Source organism: Pseudorasbora parva, chromosome 3, assembly GCF_024679245.1.
Source record: "Pseudorasbora parva isolate DD20220531a chromosome 3, ASM2467924v1, whole genome shotgun sequence".
Classification (NCBI taxonomy): domain Eukaryota; kingdom Metazoa; phylum Chordata; class Actinopteri; order Cypriniformes; family Gobionidae; genus Pseudorasbora; species Pseudorasbora parva.
The window spans coordinates 32,989,550-33,015,453 of record NC_090174.1 but is presented as its reverse complement, the minus strand read 5'-3'; the positions used below and the strand labels follow the sequence as shown (position 1 = coordinate 33,015,453).

At 37.0% G+C, this 25,904-nt stretch overlaps 1 protein-coding gene and 1 non-coding gene across 4 annotated transcripts in view; one reads left to right on the top strand and one right to left on the bottom strand.

Annotated features, from left to right (window-relative positions):
* Positions 1 to 25,904, top strand: part of ltbp3 (latent transforming growth factor beta binding protein 3) — a 48,539-nt gene that overhangs the window by 18,026 nt on the left and 4,609 nt on the right. For all 3 annotated transcript variants that reach the window (XM_067438512.1, XM_067438511.1, XM_067438510.1), the window contains exons 2-24: positions 3,375 to 3,523; positions 5,823 to 5,901; positions 6,572 to 6,738; positions 6,846 to 6,951; positions 8,709 to 8,795; positions 11,848 to 11,967; positions 12,072 to 12,224; positions 12,747 to 12,860; positions 12,951 to 12,964; positions 13,075 to 13,144; positions 13,346 to 13,432; positions 13,567 to 13,692; positions 14,689 to 14,814; positions 14,922 to 15,050; positions 17,510 to 17,629; positions 18,578 to 18,700; positions 20,074 to 20,196; positions 20,610 to 20,729; positions 20,822 to 20,950; positions 21,037 to 21,207; positions 23,206 to 23,289; positions 23,379 to 23,507; positions 24,219 to 24,356. In XM_067438512.1, the coding sequence (XP_067294613.1) occupies positions 3,375 to 3,523; positions 5,823 to 5,901; positions 6,572 to 6,738; positions 6,846 to 6,951; positions 8,709 to 8,795; positions 11,848 to 11,967; positions 12,072 to 12,224; positions 12,747 to 12,860; positions 12,951 to 12,964; positions 13,075 to 13,144; positions 13,346 to 13,432; positions 13,567 to 13,692; positions 14,689 to 14,814; positions 14,922 to 15,050; positions 17,510 to 17,629; positions 18,578 to 18,700; positions 20,074 to 20,196; positions 20,610 to 20,729; positions 20,822 to 20,950; positions 21,037 to 21,207; positions 23,206 to 23,289; positions 23,379 to 23,507; positions 24,219 to 24,356 (2,664 nt within the window). The remainder of the gene's footprint in view (positions 1 to 3,374; positions 3,524 to 5,822; positions 5,902 to 6,571; positions 6,739 to 6,845; positions 6,952 to 8,708; positions 8,796 to 11,847; positions 11,968 to 12,071; positions 12,225 to 12,746; positions 12,861 to 12,950; positions 12,965 to 13,074; positions 13,145 to 13,345; positions 13,433 to 13,566; positions 13,693 to 14,688; positions 14,815 to 14,921; positions 15,051 to 17,509; positions 17,630 to 18,577; positions 18,701 to 20,073; positions 20,197 to 20,609; positions 20,730 to 20,821; positions 20,951 to 21,036; positions 21,208 to 23,205; positions 23,290 to 23,378; positions 23,508 to 24,218; positions 24,357 to 25,904) is intronic.
* trnam-cau (transfer RNA methionine (anticodon CAU)) lies at positions 24,416 to 24,488 on the bottom strand. The gene has a single exon. It is a non-coding gene; the product is annotated as a tRNA-Met (tRNA).

Below are 25,904 nucleotides of genomic sequence, written 5' to 3'. Positions count from 1 at the left end.
TCACACACACAGGCTGCACAAACATATGAATAGATATGCACATCATAGGCAAAAACACAAGCTACTACATAGAAAATCACCATATATATATATATATATATATATATATATATATATATATATATATATATACACACACACACACTCCCTGCACACCCATACAGGCATTAAAGCGTCACATGCAGACACAGACAGAATGGCACTTTACGTTCAATAGATGTCTCTGCTATGATTATCGGCCAATAGAAAGATAGAAAGTAATGAATAAAGGGGGAAAAGAATAATGATTTTTATTGATTTTATTTTTTTTAACCATTTTTGGTTTTGGTTTTGGTTTTTCTTCGGGTTTCATTCTTTCCCTCACACAATTTCTCTCTCAAAAGAACATTCTCATAAAGGTATCCTATTTTTACATAGCGTAAGAATGGCGGTGCTGTGGGAGTTTGAATCAGTGTGAGCGTGTGTGGGTGGTAGTCTTACGCACGCAGACAGACTCTGGCCAGCTGTAATTGTTTCCGTGTGTTGTCCTCATCAAGCTACAGGAGAAGGCGAGCCACAGTCTGCTACTGCCAGCCTGATCATATGCCTTAGTGCTCCCCAGACTCAGAGTGTCCCATGGTTGTCTGGAATCAATAATTCGATTTAGTGTTTTGTTTTTTAAAAGATCTTTGCAGTCTACTGACTTCATGTTTATTGGCTCTATCATGGCTTTTTTCTTGACATAAAATGCTTTTTTGTTTGTCTATAAATCACATTCTTGATTTATTTTAGCAGGGGCTAAATACAAAAATACTTGTATGGGTATAGTATACGGTAACTAGGAGTTTGATGTTTTAAAAAGAAATTACTTTTGATTATGGGCTAGAAGTGTTAATCTGCATTTGTGATTTAGACTTTCATATTTATAGGATTTTTATTGTTATTTCTCTGTATGTTGCTGATTTATTTATTTGCCACTAAAGAATGCTGGGTTATTTGAGCCAATGTTCAAAAATGTGATTACAAAATTTAAACCAATAGTTGGGTGTTTCCATCTGTTTAGTTTTACATTTATATTTATTTATATATATATATATATATATATATATATATATATATATATATATATATATATATATATATATATATATATATATATATTACAGTCAGACCAATTTGCTAGAAAAGCAAATCCATGTCTAACCACGTTTTGTTCCAAATTTCCAGTTGATATCACAAAATTTGAGCCAGTTAAAACGTTTCCATGGTTATACAATGTCTGATTTAGAAATTTGGAAAATCCATAACTTTGGGACCTGTTACACTCTGTGCATGAAATATCAGTTCTTCCCAGGCTTGCTGTCATAATTGTCTCTGATTTTATAATGTAGTTATTTGTCGTCCTCTACCTTTCATTTAACTGTCACCAAATATACTGTTGCATAATTTAAAGAGTTAGTTATTCATAGAACATAACATAATAAGAAACAGACACTGGTTTCCCCTCTAAAACCACCATGAGCTGGTATTAAATAATGATGCTACTTGTGCCAGTGTTCCAGAATAATCTGGTTAAGCCTGGTTTGTTTTTTCAGACCACATAAGAGTGCTGTAACCAAACCACAGTCTGATGCACCACCACAATATAAAGCAGATAGTCTGAATTCTTGTTTTGAATCAGGTCTTCTTTTGTGAAAGTGAAAAATAATAAAATGTATTTTGCAAAAGCTTTTGCCTTCATAAATAATTAGTCTGTGCTAATTTTTTCAAAACTTTCCAGCATTTTTCACGCTTTTAATATCAGTGGATAATATCTGTCATATGCTGAATTACCGCATATAATTAATTTATACAGGGAGTGCAGAATTATTAGGCAAGTTATATTACTGTGCATAATTATTAGGCAACTTATCAAAAAACTAATTTATACCCATTTCAATTATTTATTTTTACCAGTGAAACCAATATAACATCTCAACATTCACAAATATACATTTTTGACATTGAAAAACCAAACAAAAACAAATCAGTGACCAATATAGCCACTTTTCTTTGCAAGGACACTCAAAAGCCTGCCATCCATGGATTCTGTCAGTGTTTTGATCTGTTCACCATCAACATTGCGTGCAGCAGCAACCACAGCCTCCCAGACACTGTTCAGAGAGGTGTACTGTTTTCCCTCCTTGTAAATCGCACATTTGATGATGGACCACAGTTTCTCAATGGGGTTCAGATCAGGTGAACCTGGAGGCCATATCATTAGATTTTCTTCTTTTATACCCTTTCTTGCCAGCCACGCTGTGGACTACTTGGACGCGTGTGATGGAGCATTGTCCTGCATGAAAATCATGTTTTTCTTGAAGGATGCAGACTTCTTCCTGTACCACTGCTTGAAGAAGGTGTCTTCCAGAAACTGGCAGTAGGACTGGGAGTTGAGCTTGACTCCATCCTCAACCCGAAAAGGCCCCACAAGCTCATCTTTGATGATACCAGCCCAAACCAGTACTCCACCTCCACCTTGCTGGCGTCTGAGTCGGACTGGAGCTCTCTGCCCTTTACCAATCCAGCCACGGGCCCATCCATCTGGCCCATCAAGACTCACTCTCATTTCATCAGTCCATAAAACGTTAAAAAAATCAGTCTTGAGATATTTCTTGGCCCAGTCTTGACGTTTCAGCTTGTGTGTCTTGTTCAGTGGTGGTCAACTTTCTGCCTTTCTTACCTTGGCCATGTCTCTGAGTATTGCACACCTTGTGCTTTTGGGCACTCCAGTGATGTTGCAGCTCTGAAATATGGCCAAACTGGTGGCAAGTGGCATCTTGGCAGCTGCACGCTTGGCTTTTCTCAGTTCACGGGCAGTTATTTTGTGCCTTGGTTTTTCTACACGCTTCTTGCGACCCTGTTGACTATTTTGAGTGAAACGCTTGAATGTTCGATGATCACGCTTCATAAGCTTGGCTATTTTAAGACTGCTGCATCCCTCTGCAATATATCTCACTATTTTTGACTTTTCTAAACCTGTCATGTCCTTCTTTTGACCCATTTTTGCCAAAGGAAAGGAAGTTGCCTAATAATTATGCACACCTGATATAGGGTGTTGATGTCATAACACCACACCCCTTCTCATTACAGAGATGCACATCACCTAATATGCTTAATTGGTAGTAGGCTTTCCAGCCTATACAGCTTGGAGTAAGACAACATGCATAACGAGGATGATGTGGTCAAAATACTCATTTGCCTAATAATTCTGCACTCCCTGTATATTATATTAACTATATGATATACGGTACAATAATATATCAACTATATGATATTTCATAAAATAATGCTATGTAAATATTGTCAAACCCTATGTGGCATGTCTAATCTGTAATATGTGTGTGTGTTTGCAGTGGTGTGTCCTCTTACCTGCATGAATGGAGGAGTGTGCAGTACCCGCACACACTGTCTCTGTCCACCCGGCTTCACAGGACGCCTCTGCCAATTCTCACTTCGGACTCAAGCTTCTCGGGGCAACAAGCAGCCTGTCTACACCTTGCAGGTGCCCATCTCCTTTACACCACTTCCTCCACTGACTTATCTGTAAATGCACCCTTAGAAAAAGTTTTTTTTTTCTCCAGTTGATTCCAAATAGACAAACTGATGGGGCAGAAACAGTTGAGATAGAAAGAATGTCCTGAATGCGTCTCTTTGAGAGTTGTTAGATCCTGATGTTTTTAGATTAATAATTGACTGAGAATAAATGAATCTTCCAGAGTCTGTCAGAGCCAGACGGCACACACTCTAAAAACTCTTACTATGATTTACTCATTTACTATGATTTACACTCATAAATATTGATTACATTTTAAAGCAGTGAAATCTGTTACATACACGTATAATAATAAAAATAAAAATAATAATAATAATAATAATAATAGATTTTATTTATAATGCACTTTTCATTCCGAAGAATCTCAAAGTGCAACAATGGAAAAGGGAAAAAAATAACAAAAAATGAATAACAAGTAAAAATATAGAATAATACAAACAATCAACTAACACATAACAGTTAAAAGCTTTTCTGAACAGAAAACAGAGCTGATGGTGGAAGTCTCTGTAAGCTCCACAGTACACTCTGGTCCACTCCATGTTTTACATTTCTCCCAGTGCTAGAGGCTCTATTGGTACATATTCCCAATTCGGCAGTGTCCTGATGACGTCGCCGAGGCATGACAGCTGAAGACCAGATGGAGGGATCGCTGCAGCCCCATGCAGGAGGCAAACAAAGTTTTCCAGGCACTTCTGTGGACATCCCAGGGTCGGCGCAGAAGTCCAACCCGTTCCACAGCCGCAATGCAAGACGGAACAGTGACACAGGCGAGAAGCGGAACATCTTAACATCATGCTGGACACTGATCACGCTAGTCCGATGCAAACTTCAGCCACCATGCAGTTCAAGCCCGAGGGAGACCACCAGTGAGCAGCCGACACCCAGTAGAGACAGCAGCCGCAGCGAGCAACATCAAATGTCCTTCAAACCAGAACCAACCGCAACAATTCAAACAAAAACAGCAGAGAAGCGGTGGAAAACGGTGAATGACGAACAACGTCCTCTCAGTGGCTGCCATCAATCAGCAACAGTCCCAATTAACGTTATAGCTCTGACTGTTAGACTAGTCACAGTCAAAATGAAATAAAATAAAATCTAAATCTAACAGATTTGTGGCGAACAGACAACGCCAGCGTCCTCTCCCCCACGCTGATGGGCAACTCAAGTATAACTGATTTTAATCTTTATAATTCTACTAAGTTTTCCAGATGATGTTTTAACGTTCATTGAATGTTGACATCAGGAATCTGGGGCTGTATGCGATCTTTGACTGGAAAAAGCTTAACTGTTTTTATTAACAGTAATATTAACTTTTATTGTATGGGTAATATTTACTTTTATTTTCCTCTAAACCTTTGTAAAATACTCCACACAACCACAGGTTGTATACAATATTGCCTACATTTAAATTCATGTAACAAGCATGTAAGAGGTAAAAATTAAACAATTTAAAAGTAATTCAACCAAAATAAAAAGTGTAATCAACCAGTCTGTTTTTTACCGTGTGTGTCACGAGTGGGACTCGAGCTCTGCGGGTGGACTTTGAACTGCAGACCGCCATCCTGTGTTTCTCTTGTAGCCGAAAGATGCTGCGACACGACTGAATCCACAACCAGCTCATAAACAAATAGTACACAGTTCTGAAAACATTTTATCATCCAAATTAATTATATTCATTATCTTTAGGAATAAAGTCGTGTTTTATGCAGGGCATAGTGTGTTTTAATCAAACGAAAAGACAGACACGATTATGTGACTCACATTGGGTCCCTTTATGTTGTTTTGCAATAAATAAAATGATTTAAAGCACAGTAATGATTTTCCAGATAAAATAAAACCAGCTGAGAAGAAGGAGCTGCATGCTCTGGAGACTGAAGAGAACTCACTCAACCGTCACGTCAGGGGGTGGGGAAGGGGTGTATTGTTTAAATTGAGAGTGTAAAAAGTGTGAGGTAATATTTGTGTTTCTTGTGGATCTGTTTAATTCTCCATTCTCAAATATTTTGTATATATTTATATTTTGTATAAAAGTATATTTTAAATAAATAATTGGTTAGTCAAATTCTTTTAGTATAAAAAGCATAAATATAACTGTACATTTTAGACAAAAAAATACTGTTGGATTTTTAGTAAATTATTTTGGTATGCTCAACTCAAACCAAAGTAAATGATATTCAGAGATTTTATTAAGTAAATAAAGTTAATGTTTACAGTGATATGTACTAAGCCACTGAATTATTTTTTTTAGAGTGAAGGTGGGCGGCAGCAGATGACACAGACACACTCAGTGATCACTCTGCAGGGCACTGGACATCACTCTTCTGAAGGTAATTGGTGCACAGGACATTATTGGTCTCAATCACAATCATTCATAACCATGTATGTGTGTGTAAAACCTGTGTAAGAATATTTTAGTGCAAAAATAATGATTGATTGAAACTCATTTACAGATCTTTAACGTTCGGTGCATCTATAGCTCAATTTGGGATGGTTAGTCTGGCATATGCATATGTGAAACAGGACCACATGTCATCTAGGTCTATGTTTAGTCTAGATTTTTAATGTGTATTTTGCAGTGTTATTAATAATAGTTTTTGTTCATTTAATTAAATGTAAAGTAAAATATACATTTTAGATGAAAGCAAACCAAAAAAAAAAATAGAACTTAAAAAAGTTAAACATTTGAAAGGTTTCTTTGGCAAATAACTAAATAAGTTTCAAAAAGTGACAAAATGATATAGACTAAAATAAAAATATAGCTCAATTGAAATATTAAAAAACTAATTAAAAGACAAAGTTACATTAAATTACTAAAATCTGAATACTAAAGACATTTAAAATATTAATAAATACTATATTAGTAGTTAACAACAGATTTTATTAGAATTTGTAATATAAAATAATGTATTCATGCTTTATACACTTCATTATTATTAAGAAGTTATTTAAAAATAACTGGATATCTCCTTATTGCTTTATTTGTATTCATCTTTCCAGTGCAGGTCAATGTCCGTGTTGTTCACGCGCCAGACACTTCAGTTGTCATTCATCCTCTTGACCAATCAGACAACAAGCCTCACGGTAGTAAGACTGTGACCCGCCTCCCTCCACACACACATAAGCCCAAGGGGAGGTGCTTCCAGGAAACCACACCCAAACAAGCTGTGAGTGACAGAAGTAGATGAGATGATACAGAAAATCTGATTTGCCCATAAACTGTTTTAGTTTTTAATAATAAAGTTTTTAATTCTCAATCTGTCTCTTTTTGTAGTGTAGTAGTAACCCTCTCCCTGGTCTGACCAATCAGGAAGACTGCTGTGGCAGTGTGGGTAATTCCTGGGGCCAAAACAAATGTTATAAATGCCCTTTACTACCTTGTAAGTTAAATTATTTTCTATTATATAACATGACTTTTCTTTGGGAGTTGCATTTCACTGTGCCTAAGATCAAACTGTGTTTCAAGCCAAAAAACAACCACTTCCCATTACCCATTCTTTGAAAAAAGAGTTCAGACTTCTTTTTAATTCACCCTGTCATAGTTGCTAGGCAACGTGGGGGAGAGGACGCTGGCGTCGTCTATTCGCCGCTTCTCCACCCACAACAAATCATGTTAATGTACTATTAGATTTACATTTTATTTTATTTCCTTATGTTTGTGACTAGTCTAACAGTCAGAGCTACAATTGGGACTGTTGCTGATTGCTGGCAGCCACTGAGAAGTCGTTGTTCGTCGTTTCGCCGTTTTCAACCGCTTCTCTAATGTTTACGTTTGAATTGCTGCGGTTGGTTTCTTTCTGGTTTGGAGGACATTTTATGTTTCTCGCCGCGGGTGCTCACTGGTGGTCTCCCTTGGGCTTAAGCTGCATGGTGGCTGAAGTTTGCACCGGGCTAGCGTCATCCGGGCTCTCGTCGGCGGCGTCCAGCATGATGTTGGGATGTTCTGCTTCTCGGCTGCGCCGCTGTTCCGTCCTGCATTGCGACCGTGGAGCGACATCTGCGCCGGCCCCGGTGTGTCCACAGAAGTGCCCGGAGGAATGTTCTGCCTCCTGCATGGTGCTGCAGCGATCCCCATCGTTTGAATCATCATGAAGAAGACCCATCATCTGGTCTTCAGCTGTCGTGCCTCGGCGATGTCATCGGGACACTGCCGCTGGGAGAAATCTGAAACATGGAGTGGACCACAGTGTGCTGCGGAGCTAACAGAGACTTCCACCACCAGCTGTTTTCTGTTCACCATCAGCTCTGTTTCTGTTCACCATCAGCTCTGTTTTCTGTTCACCATCAGCTCTGTTTCTGTTCTGTTTTCTGTGTTGGTTGATTGTTTGTAGTATTCTATATTTTTACTTGTTATTCATTTTTTTTTTGTTATCCCCCCCCCCCCCCCCTTTGTTGCACTTTGAGATTCTTCGGAATGAAAAGTGCATTATAAATAAAATCTATTATTATTATTATTATTATTATAGTTTGATGGGTGGGAATGTGTCATTTCAGTCTTGGAGTTACGTTTGGGGTAAAAAGGAAGAAAAAAAATCCTCTCCTATTTTCTCTTCGTAACCCATTTGATGTCTCAGAGCTCAGCCAGACGGTGATCCTGGCCTGGTGAACGCATTTGTGTGTGAGCGGATGTGTGTTAGTGTTTGCGTTTGAATGTGTGTGAATGTCTGCGAGTGTCTTCGTGCCTCAGCAACATCACCATATTTTCCTATGACACACCCTTTGCAGTAAAAGGAGACAAATGTGAAGGATGGAAAAAAGAATGAAAAAATGTTGGCTTTGGCAAAAGCCTTTCTGGAAAGCCACTCTGTCTCTGTTCTCACATGTTCTTATAGAGAAGAAAAAATATCAGCTTCAGAGAAATGTTCCCACTGCGGCCCTTTTCTCTCTTTCTAACACACAGAAATGAACCACATCGCACAAAGCACACCATGCTACCGGTTTCTTCTCAAAATTAAATCCCCTCAAAGACACTTCTTTCATCAATTCTCTCAACATTTTTCACCACTTTCATTTTTATTTAGCTTTGTTTTAAATGCCCTTTGTTGGTTTGATGTTTCATAGTTATATTCTGGCTAGTACAGATGCTTTAGTATTAGAAATGATAGGTCCAGTAATTCTCTGGATTTTTCCTATTCAGATGCCGGGAAACACCAAACTATAGTAGAGGACTTTGGCTCCACGTGCCCTCAGGGATACAAGAGACTCAACAGCACTCACTGCCAAGGTAATGTGTGTGTACTTGCTAAATGATGTGTTGTATAGGTTTTTACAAATTGTAAGCATGTTGGTTGTCAAAACATTTTTTGTAAAGCCTTATTATAAAAATAAAACAAGGCAATTTCCAAATAGTCAGCAAGTTGCAGGCAAATAGGTTATACTTCTGTTTGCTGGATATCCAGACCAGTGGTTTTTATTTTGTGTATTAGATATTTAATTTTAAATCCAACTGGTTTAAAGACACATTGCAGTGGGGTTTCATTTTTATTTTAGACATAAGATTCAAATCCAACAAAGATTAAACCTAAAGCTAAATCTGTTCATAAATACATTCTTGGCATCCACAATGAAAATAGCTGAACTATCTGACTATTTAAATTTGGAAAAATGATTGAAGATCAAACTGAACTGAAGTAAGTGGAGTTTGTGATAACTGCCATTTAAAAACTGCAAAATCCATTCAAAGATATTCATAAGCTATTTAGTCACATTATCAAATTATTATCTTAATATAAATAATTAAATATTATTAATAATAACTGTTATAATCTTAATAAATTCAGATCATTATTTAAAGCCACATCTATGGAAGAGACATCATAAGATAGGAGCTCCTATGCACGTACAGTAGCATCTCCAATTAGTCTGTTACAGAAATTGAAGTTGCTGTTCTAAAAAGGGTTTTATCCTAGAAATGTACAAGTGATGGTATGTCAGTCCTGATATCTATTCCAGAACAGGAGAGAGATACAGAAGTCAAGGACTTTCTGCCAGTTAGGAGACAGTTTGGATTACTCCAGTATATAGACCTGCATAGTTTCAGATTCAGAATTATGGCACAAGGAACATAAAATAGCAGACAATTCAGTGATAAGCTTCATTTATGATCCTATTGGTTTGGGATAAGTCAAGCTAATAAATTGTTCACCAGCAAACGTCTAACAACATCTGTCAGGTTTTAGTGCAAGCAGATGCTTCAGATCTTTGATATATTGTAGATGCATTTCTCAATGAAAACATTTCTCAGATTCAATAAAGAATGTCTATAGCAGTGGTTACTAAACATACACGTAAATAATAAGAATATCACTAACACTGATTTAGAAACATTATAATGTAAGGTAATTAAATAGCAGTCCCAAACTATTTTTTATTAATACAATAAAGGTAGTAAGTTGGTATCAGCCATCACAATAATCAGAAATATAGAGAATAACACAAACTGAAAACAAAATGGTGTTTTGGGTTAAAATGACAAAAACTACAGTTACCATGGTAAATACACACTACTAACATGAACTGTTAATGAAACATGCTGAAACTGGTCCTGACGAATAGAATTAACATCAGGATTGCATGCAAATCCTTCGCAGCTAACACACAAAGTACAAGTTATGTAATTGATCTGTACTTTTTGGTAATTTCACTTTAGTGTTATGATCCACTGGTTAAGAAACACGAGTCTATAGGAAGCATTCTTCCTTCAGTTCATCAGCACAGATATTATGGCCAATACAATGTGTTTTATCTGAACAGCCACTTTGCCATCATGGTTGATGTATGTCAATAGATCTGTAAGCAGAAAAAAACTAGAGGTCGACCGATAGCTAATTTTACCGATAGCGATTACTAGGTGGAAACACACTTGCCGATAACCGATTAATCGACCGATAGATTTTAAAAAGATACTAGATTAAAATAATAATAAAAATATTAATAACAATAATAATAATAACACATTTTTAAAAAACACAAAACAGTGCTGAACTTTATTACAAGAAATAAAAAACAGTACTGAACCATGAAAATGTTCTAAATTGCATATGAATATATTAAAATGATCAAAGTTCTAACAGAAAAAAAATCTACAGAAAATAACTAAAACATTAAAATATTACAAATAAATGTTTCTTTAGCTATAACCTAGAAACATGTAAGTAAATGTCAGGTAACAGACTGCAAGTCCCATTTTTAACCAGGATTTATTAGCTTATTTAGCTAGCTTACATGAATGATATGCAATATACATTTTACACTGTGTAATAATAGTTGAGCAATACAATTGTACCTTAATCATTCATGCTAGTTCACAGTGCATAAAAAAGGTTAACAAATAAAACTAACAATGAATAATACTTCGACAGCTTTTATTAACCTTACTTAATGTTACAAATGTAATATTGGATATAAAGTATTATAATGGATTATTGTATTATATTAAGTGTTATTTCATATGAATCCAAACTGTTTGCTTTTTTAGAACACAATGGTTTTCTTATCAAAATAAAATATGTATTGAAATCAAATGCGTTTCTGATGTGTTTATATTTCTGTTGGTAAATTATTTTATAGAAAGTGTATAGCGGTACGTGATTTACAGGAAAAAGAGCCTTGAGAGTTTTCTCTTTTACATGAAATGTCTCAGTGGGTTTACCTGAATTTAACTGAATTTGAATTATTTGAAGGAGAGTCTTTTGGCCATTGTAGACAAAAAGAACCACAAATGTAGCCTGACAAGCCAGACCCACATCAAGATGTTTGGTCTGGAAACTCACCATTGACAGGGCTCAATCCGAGGGGCGGAAAAAATAGTTGTCTTTCAAACTCCCTCTGCACACGATAGGATAGCGCTACAACCAATCAGAGCAATGAAGAGGGTGAAGCCAAGCTAGTTAATAAGTTAAAGTTTTGCCGTATCCGGTCGGCAAAACTCCAAACACATCTTCCCTTCTTAAGAATGATTTCAGTGCGGCCAAAGCCGATTGGAAAGACCGCCGTTCGCCAGCTTCTATGTTTACAAGTAGCAAGCAACTCTGCCGTCATTGTTAAGCCTGCCCACTGACTCTATACACGATGTGATTGGCTTGACCAAAGTTTGGTTTTTACAGCTCAGAAGTCTACCGAGAGTTGCTAGACGATACTCACGGCAAAATAGATTTGCTTCCACTTTGAATACATCTAGATTTCTAGGCTACCACAATTTTTTTTGTACATATTCATATAAACTTATTACAAACACTAATGATATGTTTGTTGTTCTATTCATTTTTCTGTCTTAGACATAAATGAATGTATGATGCAGGGGCTGTGTCAGAATGGAGAATGTTTAAACACACAGGGAAGTTTCCGCTGCACCTGCAAACCTGGTTACGTACTGACAGAAAGGACACGCTGCATAGGTAAGACATAAATACATACGCAAACTCGCAAAATAACACATGTACAGTATGACCAACAAGCACTATATAGCCAGCAAACATTTGTACTCTCTTACCATCAACAGCAACAGTTGAGCAGGGGCTCTGTTATCGTATGGTTACGGAAGCAGGGAAATGTGAGCATGCTCTTCCAACACGCCTTTCTCAGGAGATTTGCTGCTGCACTGTGGGTAAAGCATGGGGAAGCAACTGCGAGAGGTGCCCACAGGATGGGACAGGTGAGTGTGTGCATTATTCAGAATTGAATATTAGCAAACAGGATGCAGAATTGCCATTCGAATTTTAATAAAAGCAACTAAAATTAACATGAACTGAAGAAAAAACTTTTTAAAAAGCCTTGTTTGAAAGTTATGTTTAAAGTTATGTTTATGATTAAGAGTTGTTTAAAATGCCACCTATAGGCATTTATCCTTGGTTAATATATTTGATCTTATTTAACAAATTAACTTTTGTGGACAAGGTTGGAGGAACACTTAATTTGCCAGAATGAATTACCCTGTGTCGAATTTCTTAGAATTTCAGTTAAGTAAATTCCTTCTCTTTTCATGCCAATTCAACTTTCTTTGTACCAGTTGAATTCAAGATCGAGCTCATTTATTGAAATGGAGTGAATTATTTAATTCTGAATTTGGTTCAATCCTGTTGTGTACATGCTATTGTATATTTAAAGAAGGTTTTACAATTTAATCTTTGGTCTTTCTCTCTCTAATGCTTCCTTCTCACTCGATCTGTCTCTCTAGCTTCCTTTAATAAGATCTGTCCAGCGGGCAAGGGGATGTCTTTCCTGACTTATCATGGCACCCTGTCCATTCAGCCCTTCCTGACCAGTATTGAGCACATAAATCCTGATACTGGTACAGACATTTGAATAAGTTCTGAGATAAAGCTTCTATAAGCTTGATTGCTGTGATTTTATTAATCGATTGTTCGTCTTTGTATTGCAGAGGTCAAGCCTCCGGTAAGATTCTGGTTTTCTGTCAAAAGTACTGATATTAAAAGTCAGAAATATCAAAAAGTCAGATCACCTATAGACACTTGAGTTATATGATTTTGCCCTCTTGCCAACAGGAAGTCCCCATTCAGACGACCACCCCCATGGAGCTCTCACCAATCAGCACGCATGGCCCTCGCCACCCAGGTACACTTTAGAAAGCACAGTGTTTCTCCGTTGCTCAATGGTAGAGCATGACAAACAGCAACATGAAATGAACAATGTTTAATGCAATAGCTTTGCTTAATTATGGTATTTTTCTTTTACTCACATTTTTTTTTAAATGTTTATCTTCAAAATGTGTCTTTTTTTCTGCCTCCCTCTCTATTTCTGCTTCCATCTCCTCAGTTATTGTGGCCAGGCCGACAACTCCTCCCATAGTCCTGGTGCCTCCAGAGAGTGACTCACTAGAGGTGGCCCAGACACAGGTCTCACGTGAGTTCCATGACAGCTTGTCAGTTAACACTGTAATATTGGTTTATGCAAAGTTCATTTTGGTAATTTAATGGGAAAAATGTTTTTTTCTCTCCCACAATTATGGGTGTGTGTTTTGTGTTTGGGTATCACAGCAATGGATGACTGCAAGCTGAACAGGAATATATGTGGTCACGGAGAGTGTGTGAACACACAGAATGGTTTCATGTGCCACTGTAACTCTGGATATCGACCACATGCACAGAGAAAGAGTTGTGTTGGTGAGGAGTACATACATGAAAATACACACACATACTTTACAACCAATGCAATCATGGATGGATGTACTCTCAATTTAATAAATGCATTTGTAGTGCATAAAAAATATTACACACTACCGTTCAAAAGTTTAGAGTTGGTAAGATTTGTTAAAGGAACTGTTTGTAAGAAATGTATTTCAGTTAATCATAAAATGGCCCTGATATTTCACTAGACATTAAGAGATCATGTTAATTTTAAACACTTATATAACGGACAACAGTAGTCCGGCCAGGATATTGTCATTTAAAATTTGTTGTTGCAGCCCTCAACTGATGTTGATGTTGACATGTTGTGTTTTGGCCTGAAGTACCACTCTCCACCTATCTACCAATCACGAAGTCAGTAGTGTTTGGGCATCCGGGTTGCCAGATCTGCTCTAGTTACCACAGCTGCAGCTACAAATGTTCCTGCTGGATCCTGGAGCCGATCTGGCAACCTCGAGTCAGGAGAGGGGATACACTGCTCTACAGTCATTTGAAAGTGATTGCAGTACCAGTTTTGGCCACAATCTTACCCTTTATTTAATGTTTTTGTAAGAAGACTCATATGCTCTTCAAAGGCTACATTTCTTTGACCAAATATACAGTAAAAACAGTAATACAGTGAAATATTATTACAATTCAATATTATTGTTATTAAAAATAATAATAATAAAACAACTTATTCCTGTGATGGTAAAGCTGAATTTGTAGCATCTTTACTCCAGCCTTCAATGTCACATGATCCTTCAGAAATCATTATATTCTCATTATTATCAATGCGGATAACAGCTGTTATTTAATATTTTTGTGGAAACTGTGAATCCTGTTTTTACAGGATTGTTTGATAGAAAGTTCAAAAGAACAACATTTATTTGAAACTGAAATCTTTTGAATGGTAGTGTATAATATAAACAAAAAAATGATATTTAAAAACGATATAAAAATATATATACAACAGTCTCACTCTCTCTGTAGATGAAAATGAATGTGACTCGAAGCCATGTGGTAGAGGCACCTGCATTAACACCGTGGGTTCCTACAGATGCAACTGTCAGCATGGCTATGAACTTATGATGTATAATGGGAAACGCAAATGTATTGGTAAGTGACCAGCATTGGCTATTCAAAGATCAAAGTCAGTGGACAGCTTCTTCTATACATATGACCATATCAATTCACATAATGTTTGTTTGCATGCATGTTTTCAGATGTAAATGAGTGTTCTGAGCCTGATATCTGTGGAGTTGGAGGGCATTGCACTAATTTGCCAGGTTCCTATAAGTGTGAGTGTCTGCAAGGCTTCCGGAGCAAATCCCACAGACATCCTCTTTGCGAAGGTGAGGAAACTAGTCTTTTAAACACTTTTTTCACATGATTTTACATTTAGTCTTACATTGTTTGAAAATATTGATTTATAAAGAAAATAGATTTGTTACTTATTCTGAGTGTCTGATGTAGGCTAGTCCACTGGAAGTGTACATAGGAATTTACTTCAAATCTACTTTTCTCTTTCCCTGACATTAACTGAATTTTCTGGCTATCCATGTTGTCACTGTTATATGGGGGATGCTATATTAAGCATCTTTTATTACAGAATCAAAATAAATACAGGTGAAGAAGAAGCAGAAACAAAAGATAGAAGATTGCATACGCAAAATGTAAAATAACGTGATCATCAAACATTAAGCAGCATGTATATCAAAACATGCCTAATGTTACCGAATGAAATGTTGAACCCATGAAGAAGAAACGGCTCTTGAGGTGTTGAAGGACACGATCTGTGTTTTTCTTTTTGTTCTGAATACAATCCAGACGTATAGTAGTATTTGTCAAAATTTTCAGAGCTTTTTGTTTAAAGGTGGGATAAGTGTTATATCAAAACCGTTTTAGAAAAAGGACACGGGCCGATTGGAATAACAAACTTGTAGCCAATCAGCAGGTAAGGGGCGTGTCTACAATTGATGGTGAGAAGAGCGCTCGCTCTCGCTCTGTGCACGTCATTATTCAAGTCATACATGATGGATATTAGCCGAGAACTAGCCTAATATATGCTGCTTGACTATGCTCGTGTGTCATGTTCACTTGTTAGTCCATTTGGGATCGTATTGTGGCTCACTTCAGCGATGATAAAGACCCGTTCATTTCCACACCGTATGGAGCATCTAAATCTTCAAGTATCACAATGCTCACACAATGTCTCTGACAAGTAAGATAATATACTCCTAATATATGTTTGTTTACTCTTTTCATGATCTATATAACCCTTATCCAGTCATAATTGTAATATGTCGTTAGCTGGACTGTCGTGCTTGTGTTCTATAGAGTTGTTCATGAGAACAGTTTGATCGCTATCTCTAATCCAGTCATAATTGTAATATGTCGTTAGTTGGACTGTCGGCTCGTGCTATAGAGTGGTTCATGAGAACAGTGTGATTTTGTGATCGCTATGACTCTAATATGGTCATAATCGTAATATGTTCGTTAGTTGGACTGTCTTGCTCGTGTACTATCGAGTTGTTCACAAGAAGGGTTTGTGTTTTTGTGATAGAAGGGATGACTTTTTCATTGAATATTCGACCTGGATTAGATACACAGAGATTCTGCCATAGCCCTTGATGCCTCTGGGTTACGTATGTGTGTGGTGGCGCTATCAAAATAGGGGTGAGACCTTTTGGGGGTAGGGGCGTGTTTGTTTTGGTGATTTGAAATATCAACAACGGTTACCAGATAGCACTTACCCTACCTTTAACATGTTGCTTTTTTTAATTAAACGTATCAACATTCAAGTTTTGATTAAAAAAAGGATGCATGAAGCTAAAATAAAATATTTTTCAAAAGGAAAGAGTTGTGCAGTTAGGCCTATATTTCAAGTATAAAAAATAAGACCTAAATAGGAACATCGTTGTATAACGTTATTTTAAGTGTAAATATAGACTTGGTCAGCATTACTGGGAACCCTCACAAAAACGGCATATCTGTCTATGCCATGGGGGAAAAACAAGCTATTCGAATGAATGTGCGTACACCTTGTTAGGTGATTAATCTTTACTTTTTGTAATGATTACTATAGATTTTTTTCTTGGTGCAATGCCGAAAAGGTTGATATGTGGCCTTTTTCACCTCTAATAAGTAAAAAAAAAACATATTTGAGGTTTTATACTGCCGCATAAGGAGACATTACAATTAAACATTTGCTCTACATGATGCTGTTATTATTGTAAAGATGAAAAAAAGATTAGAGATTTCATTAACTGCAATGGCAAACATTTGTTCAACAAAAATGTCAATATAGTCATACTTGTCTGGGCTCGAACTGCGTTAAAAAGCAGTCAACTTTGTTAAAGGGTCTTTACCATAAGCTATGGACACTGGAATTGCATTTTCTCGTGAAAATGCATGCTGCTCCTCTAAATATTACACGACATAAAAGCTTGTCTACTTCATAAATCTTTATGATGAAGACAGCTACTATAAAAAAAGGATATACAAGTTTGCTATTGTCAGTATTTTTAAATATAATATTTTGACTAACATGTCCACTCCAAATTTGCTTTGTAAACTAGTACATTGATATACATAAAGTATACTTATATATAAAGTATACTAAGTATTCTTCATAAAATTAACTTTAAGTATACTTCTTTTTCGTAAAGGTATACACAAACACACGTGTGTAAATTGTTTTTATGTTCATCCAGTATGGTTTGTTCTGTTTTTTTATTTACAGTGCGTCCTTAAATGGCTGTGAATGTTTGTAACTTATTATCTATACTGTTGCTGTCTCTCTCTAATGCAGACATTAATGAATGTTTGGACCCGAGTATCTGTCCTAGTGAACAGTGTGAGAATACTGTTGGATCCTATGAGTGTATACCCTGCCAACCTGGATACCAAGCACAGGGAGGAGTGTGTTACGGTCAGAATACATACACACATATACACATGCAACAATGCATGAACATTTTAGCTCAAATGCATTCACAGAAACATATGGCTAAGGCCATTCCGACGACCATCAGCTCCTCACACAGGCTCCAGGCATTTCACGACTAAACCCAAAACAACTCTTTTTTTCACTACCACGTGTGTGTCCTCAATAAAACAGATGATGATTTATCATTAGATTATAATTTTTTTAATATACATTGTGTAAAATGTGTTACTTTCTGCATTTTTGTACATGCCATTTGCTGTCATTAACGTATTATTATTTTTTTATCAGAATTTTTTTCTGCTATTGGCCATGCTGCTCTCTAGATATTGGCCATTGAAAAAACATGTACACTACTGTTCAATGTTTTTATATTCAACAAGGACACATTAAATTGATCAAGTGACAGTAAAGGCATTTATAATTTTACAGATTTGAATTTCAATTTTAAATAATAGCAGTTCTATTAAAAGGTCCTGAAAAAAAATTCTGAAAAAAATTATCACGGTTTCCACAAAATAAGCAACAAAAAAATAATAACACAAAGTATTTCTTGAGAAAAAATAATCTGATCATATTAGAAGGATTTCTGGAGGATCATGTGACACTGAAGACTAATGATGCTGAAAAATCAGCTTTGCCATCACATGAATAAATTAAATCTCAAAATATAAATAATCTATAAATATAAAATAAGCATTTCAAATTGTAATAATATTTCACTATATTACAGTTTTTAACTGTTTTGAGCAAATAAATGCACACTTGGTGAGCACAATCTTCAGTAACTTTTGAACAGTAGTGTAAGTCATCCAATACACATGTTCATGAATGTACCTGATGTGAGTAGGAAATGTGATAAATGTGGGATGTTTTTGAAAAATAAATTTGACAATAGCAATCTTTAAAGAGATCTTTCTTTCTCTCTATCAGATGTCGATGAGTGTCAGAAGCGTGGCGTGTGTCTGAACGGCCGTTGTGAGAACTTGGCAGGATCGTATAGATGTCTGTGTAATGAGGGCTTCCTGCCTGAAGCTAACAGCAAAGGCTGCAGAGGTCAGTGGCACACAGCCAACAAAACTAAACAGCATGCTGTTAAATGGAAACTTAATCTTGACATTCTATGGGCTGGTTCACGCAAAACGTGTTTTTGCTGCTAAAAACACGAGACACAGGTCAGTGGAACAGAAAAGGTGCTAGGTCTTGAAACACTTTTTGTAACTTATTTACTTACACTCGAGTGCTGCGATTTTAGATTGGCGTTTCATGCGCGATGATGTGATAGATGCGAGCTAGGGGTGTATAACTAAAAGTTTCTGAACGATAATGCTGTGTAAACTATATAGGGAGCCCTTACTTGCACATTACTATAATATTAAAGGCTAACAACAGAGCCCAAACTATTAGCCTAAATTCTGTTGCTATTTATTTTTAGATATAATAATCAACACTCAAATAACTCATTGTATGCGAACATGTAAACTTCACATAAGGCAATTATTGCATTAACTTATAAATCTAATTATACAATTATGTTTTTTATTCAATTCACTGTTGAAATATAATCATTTATACACAGTGGCTGTCATTTTCATGACAAATTTATTTAAACATAAATTAAATAATCAAGACCACCAACAGGTGAAGTAGAATATAATGAATATTTAGGCTAAAATAGTGCATATATTTAGCAAAAGAGTTCATTTCTCTGGTGAACTAACCAGCTGTGGACACTGTATGACTGACTACGGTAAATATAATGCTATGTGACATTTTCTGCTGTTGAAACACTGATTGAGCAATTACACAACATATAGTAGGCTATGTTTCAGTAAGTTGTAATGCATTCTCAACATACCATAAGATATTAATTCATGTTTATTCTTTGACTAGGAAGAGATTTTCACTTGAACTGATGAACTAAACTGACACGCCAATACAGTGACCTGTCACATCACATTAAGCGGCATTTATCGTTTGATTTTGTGATAAATGGACAGAATACTTAATATGTTTGTGTGGAAACTCGGATTGATGTAAGTTCTGCACTTAAAACAAGCTGACTGTTAACTGTTCAAGATTGCATTTGGTCCCGTTCGGTACTCACGTGCACCATACCAGAAGTCCTGTACCAAAACGGTTCAGTATGTATACGTGAACTGTTACACCCCGAATGCAAGCACAGCGGTTAAATATGTCCGTCTAGCGCTTGTTTAACTTGAAAAACAATGGAAAAGTAGTGAAGTGGAATGGAAAAAACGCGTTCTGTGTGAACAGCCCCTAAATTATGTTAAGTTAGATTTTATTACTACCTGCACAAGTTCATTCTAAAGAGAATAAATATACTGTGCAAAACATAGCATAATTTACATAAAGAGAGATTTAAGAGTATGTGTACTGAGGTTATGTGTCTGTTGGTCTTTCCACAGACATCAATGAGTGTCAGGACAACCGTCTGTGTGCTAATGGTCACTGCATCAACACTGAGGGATCATTCCGTTGCCAGTGTTACCCTGGCTTCCAGCCTACACAAGAGGGAAGCCACTGCGAAGGTCAGCTCATACTGACTACGCCAACACTGCAAGACGATGAACATACTGCATATAACACTGCAATATCTGTACTCTTAAACTAACTGTACAGTTTGTGTTATGGCTGGAATACACTTCATGACTTTTGCCCTGATTTATCCCCTAGTTTGCACTCTGGACGATTTAATGCTTGTCTGCAGATTTTGGATGGGCAAAGTTGACAGATTTCACAGAAAATTGCATAGATGAGCACAGACTCCAATATAATTCCATCCAGTCATAACATTTTGAGCCGACTGTAGAACACATTATTTGTTCTGTTCAGTACGACTGAGAGTGTGTGATCTTTAGTCGTTTAGTGCATGAAGTCCAGATGTACAATTCACTAATGCTCACAATATGTGAATCAGTTATATTGTTTTTGCTCTATTTAGATATCAATGAGTGCGATCGAGCCTCCAATTGTCAACGAGGACGTTGTATCAACTCGATGGGCTCTTACCATTGTGAGTGCCATAAAGGATACACTCTTGTCAGCGGCCGAAGGTGCCAGGGTATGGGATTTCACACTGTTTACATCACCTAGTTCTCCATCCCAGGCCCAGCCTTGGTCTTGTTCTTGACCCTTTCACTCTTCTTCTCTCAGACAAAGATGAGTGCGCTCAGGACAGGAGTCTGTGTCAGCCTCACGGCATATGTGAAAACAGACAGGGTGGATATGTGTGCGTGTGCAATGATGGTTTCAGACTGTCTGAAGACAAACACAGCTGTGAAGGTTAATGCTGGTCTAGTTTGGTGAAAACATGGAATTGTTATTGTTGTTTTTTTGTTTGTTTTTACATTTGTTTTTTTCCCACATAGAGGATGAGATATATCTGAATGATAAGAAGGAGTGCTACCTAAATCTGGATGACACCGTGTTCTGTGACAGTGTCTTGGCAACCAATGTTACTAAGCAGGAGTGCTGCTGCTCTATCGGCGTGGGATGGGGAGATCACTGTGAGATCTACCCCTGTCCTGTCTACCACTCAGGTTAGATTACAGACAAATACAGTCATGTGAAAATGTTAGGACATCCTATTGAATCCTATGGTTTTCTGTATCAGGACATACAAAAAAAATAATCTAGTACTTGGCTTGCTTAAAACAGCAACAACACATGACTTAACATTATTAAGTCAATATGGAAAAATTATGGGTGACAAAAGTTAGGACACCCTATCATTCAACTGCATGTAGATCCACTTTTAGCAGCAATAACTTAAAGTAATCATTTTCTGTCTCTCACATCATTCTGGAGGAATTTTGGTGGACTCTAAAACATTGCTACAGTTTGTTGGGGTTTGTGGGCATTTGTTTATGCACAGCTCTTGTCACAGCATTGAGGTCTGGACTTTAACTGTCCCATTGCAACCTTCATTCTTTTCTTTGTCAGCTATTCTGTTGTAGATTTGCTGGTGTGCTTGAGATCATTGTCCTGTTGCATGACCTCATTTCGCCAAGCTTTAGCTGTCAGACAAATGGCCACACATTTGAATCTAGAATACTTTAGTATACAGAGGAGTTCATGGTCGACTCAATGACTGAGGTGCCCAGGTCCTGTGGCTGCAAAACAAGCCCGAAATCATCCCCCCTCCACCAGAATTCTTGACTTGTATTTTGTTCAGGTGCAACTTTGCAAACCTAAGCCGTGCTGCCATGTTCTATTTAGAGGGAAGAGGCTTTCTCCTGGCAATCCTTCCAAAATGCCATACTTGACCCAAATTTTTCTAATTGTACTGTCATGAACTTTAGCACGTAATGTTACTGAGGCCTATATAGAGTATGAGTATGCTATTGTATATCATTTTTCTGAGCTTTACATAGTCTGATCTTGGGGTGAATTTACTGAGACCTCCACTAATGGAAAGATGGATGTCGGTTTGAATGTCTTCCACTGGTCAATAATCTTCTTCTTTATTGTAGAATGATGGACTTCAGATTGTTGGTAAATGGTCTTGTAATCCTTCCCAGATTGATGGCAGCAACAGTTGCTTCTCTAGGATCATTGATCATGTCTTTTGTCCTTGGCAGTGTGTTAACACCATAGACTGTAAAAAAATATGGACGTAGTGTCCGTGACGTCACCCATAGGATTCCGATAAGCCGTTCTGAAGCTTAAAGTAAGGGCGAGCTGGGCGTTGCCATTTTGTGAGCGAGTCATCGCGTGTCACTCCCGCATAACAGAAAATGGGCAAAAAGGCTGGATGTGGGCGGAGCTGAGGTGACGCAATTACTATAGACGGCAGATAAATGGCTATCCACCTGTTACCACGCCCTTAATTATGCAGAACTTTAAGGCTTTATATAACGTAAACGATTGAGCTATAAAAAAATTCACCCCCCTCACAGTTGTCATGAAGATCAAAATTAGCCTTATAGGCAAAAACCACAATTTGTACCAGGCTGTAAACATGTTTTTTTCTGCTTTAAATTTAAGAATTTTAACATGGGGCTCGATAAGATTCTGCTCCCTTCTGGAGCCTGTCTCTAGTGACCAGTTGATGTTGCTTCTGTATTGACTTCAAGAGAAACTGGGGAGGTTGTCGCTTGGTTAACACACACCTGAATGCTCCAGACCAGCAAACTGCCAGAACTTCTGCGTTTATAGAGGTGATCACACTGGCTGATGATCAGTTAATCAAAGACTTTTGATTAGCGGCGCCTGACTGCTACTTACCCTCTTGACTCCTATATTAACTGTAAGGGTGTCCTAATATTGTCACCAATGGCTTTTTCATTTTGGTTTTATTTTTGCTAAATAAATAATGATACGTCATGATACGTCATGTGTTGTTGTTCACCAGAGGTTTTATTTCCAAAAATAAGACCTGCCAATGACCACATTTTTTAAAATTATTATGCCTGATACAGAAAACCATGAAATTCAATAGGGTGTCCTAACTTTTTCACATGCATTAAATAACGGATTAAAGAGGTATTGGTTTATCAATGTATATGTGTTTGATTGATATTGTCTGTTGTTTTCAGCGGAGTATCTCTCTCTATGTCCGGTTGGCAGAGGATTTTATCACGAAGAAGGAAAGATAGAATATGGATTACCCGTACACAGAGGTATATGTGCACGCATATGTGTGTTCATGCACACAAACAAACACTCCCTCAAATAATTACTGAATATCTCTCTTTCTCACTCTTTGTAGATATTGATGAGTGTGTATTGTTCTCTAATGAGATCTGTAAGGAGGGGCGCTGTATGAACACACAGCCTGGCTTTGAATGCTACTGCCAACAGGGATTTTACTATGACAGCAATCTACTGGAATGTATCGGTAAGATCACAAACACAAATAGACCCACTAGGCTGTTTAAATACACTTACGTGGGTTAAAATATTTTTTAAATGAATTTAATACTTTTATTCAGCAAGGATTGCAAGTACAGATATTTACTTTGTTACCAATGAAAAATAAATGACCAAAGTTAAAAGTCACCAAATCAAGTACATGTGGATCTTTTGAACGTTCTGTTCTTTAAAGAATCCTGAAAAAATGCATCATGATTTCCACAAAACTATTAAGCTGCACAACTGTTTTAGTAAGAGCTAGTAAATCTAGTAAGATTTATCAGTATTACTGTATTACTTACAGTATTACTTATTTTTGATCAAATTATGCTAATCTCATGCTGAGATTTGTTTACAAATACAATAAAATAATACTTATTTGGTAAATGATTTCTACTTATATTTTAATGCATTGTAATTTTAGAATTGTATAGTGCTTCAAATAGCGATTTTAATATTAGACTTTTATAAAAAAAAACATGTTTTCTTTTTTCAGTTGAGACAACTTTTTTGCCGCTATAGTGGCCACTAGTGGTAGAAAGAAGGATTTTTTTGTCTAACCACTAGAGAGCAGTAGAATGACAGCACTTCTAACACACAAACACATAAATACATCTTAAATCTCTCATACTTGTCGAGTTCAAACATGTTGTAAAATTCCTTGAACAATATTCTTTTTAATTTTTTCCTTCTGTAGATGTGGATGAATGTCATGACGAGTCCCTGTGTACCAATGGTCATTGTGTGAACACTCGAGGCTCATTCTACTGCATCTGCAATACACCCTGGGTCCCTGATGCTGTCAACAAGAAGTGTGTCTTTCCTACAATTACAGGTATGTCTTTCTAATTGAGTGTTATACTTAGAAGTACAGCTTCCTCTTCTAAAAGCTTTTGCCCCGTGTGAGGCTCGAACTCACGACCTTCAGATTATGAGACTGACGCGCTGCCTACTGCGCCAACGAGGCTGTGACGCATATGAGCACAGAAGCGTTTATATAGTGTGACTCATACAAGCACAGAAGCGTTTATATAGTGTCATAGTTTATATAGTGTCCATACTCGTTAAATGGATGACATTTGGGACGACCATAACCCTTGCTAGAGCTGGCCGTCTGGGCAAAATGAGCTATCAGGGAGAAGAGCCTTGGTAAGAGAGGTAAAGAAGAACCCAAATATCACTGTGGCTGAGCTCCAGCGATGCGTCGGGAGATGTGAGAAAGTTGTAGAAAGTCAACCATCACTGCAGTCCTCCACCAGTCAAGGCTTCATGGCAGAGTGGCCCGACGGAAGACTCTCCTCAGTGCAAGACACATGAAAGATTGCTAAAAAAACACCTGAAGGACTCCAAGATGGTGAGAAATAAGATTTTCTGGTCTGATTAGACCAAGATAGAACTTTTTGCCTTAATTCAATGCGGTGTGTGTGGAGAAAAATATCACCTGTCCAATACAGTCCAAACAGTGAAGCATGGTGGTGGCAGCATCATGCTGTGGGGGTGTTTTTCAGCTGCAGGAACAGGACGACTGGTTGCAATCAAGGGAAAGATGAATGTGGCCACGTACAGTGATTTCCTGGACGAAAACCTTCTCCAGAGTGCTCAAGACCTCAGACCTGGCCGAAGGTTCACCTTCCAACAAGACAATGACCCTAAGTACACAGCTAAAATAACAAAGGAGTGGCTTCACAACAACTCCGTGACTGTTCTTAAATGGCCAGCCAGACGCACGCACTCAGACAAGAGAGGTATGTGTCAACTCGTTTTAGTTAAGGGAATAACATAGTTTAATATGAAAAAGCGGTGAAGTATCCCTTTAAGTATCTCTGGAGACCTGAAAATGGCTTTCCACCAACGTTTACCATCCAACCTGACAGAACTGGAGAGGATCTGCAAGGATTTTTCTGTCAATAAGGGATGCTGTGTGTACATTAATGAGAAATGAGGGAAAAAATGAACTTAAAGCATTTTAGCAAATGGCTGCAATGTGTGTGTGTTTGTATGTATATATATATTACTCATTATTACATATTAAATACATTTATACAACATAATTTAAGTTTACTTTTAGCACAATTTTTAAAAGAATTGAATACTTTATTCAGCAAGGATGCATTCATTTCATTAACATTTCAGTGACAGACAGTAAAATTTCTAAATGAATCACACCAACACATATACACACATTTGATTATACATTTACACACTTACATGGACATATAGACTCATGTTTTGGTTAGGTTTTTATTATTATATTTTTTTAATGAAATTATGGATTCATCAAGGATTGACAATGCAGACATTTATATTGTTACCAAAGAATGTTCTTTTGAACTTTCTATTCACTAATTAATCCTGAAAAAATGTATCGTGGTTTCAGCGACAA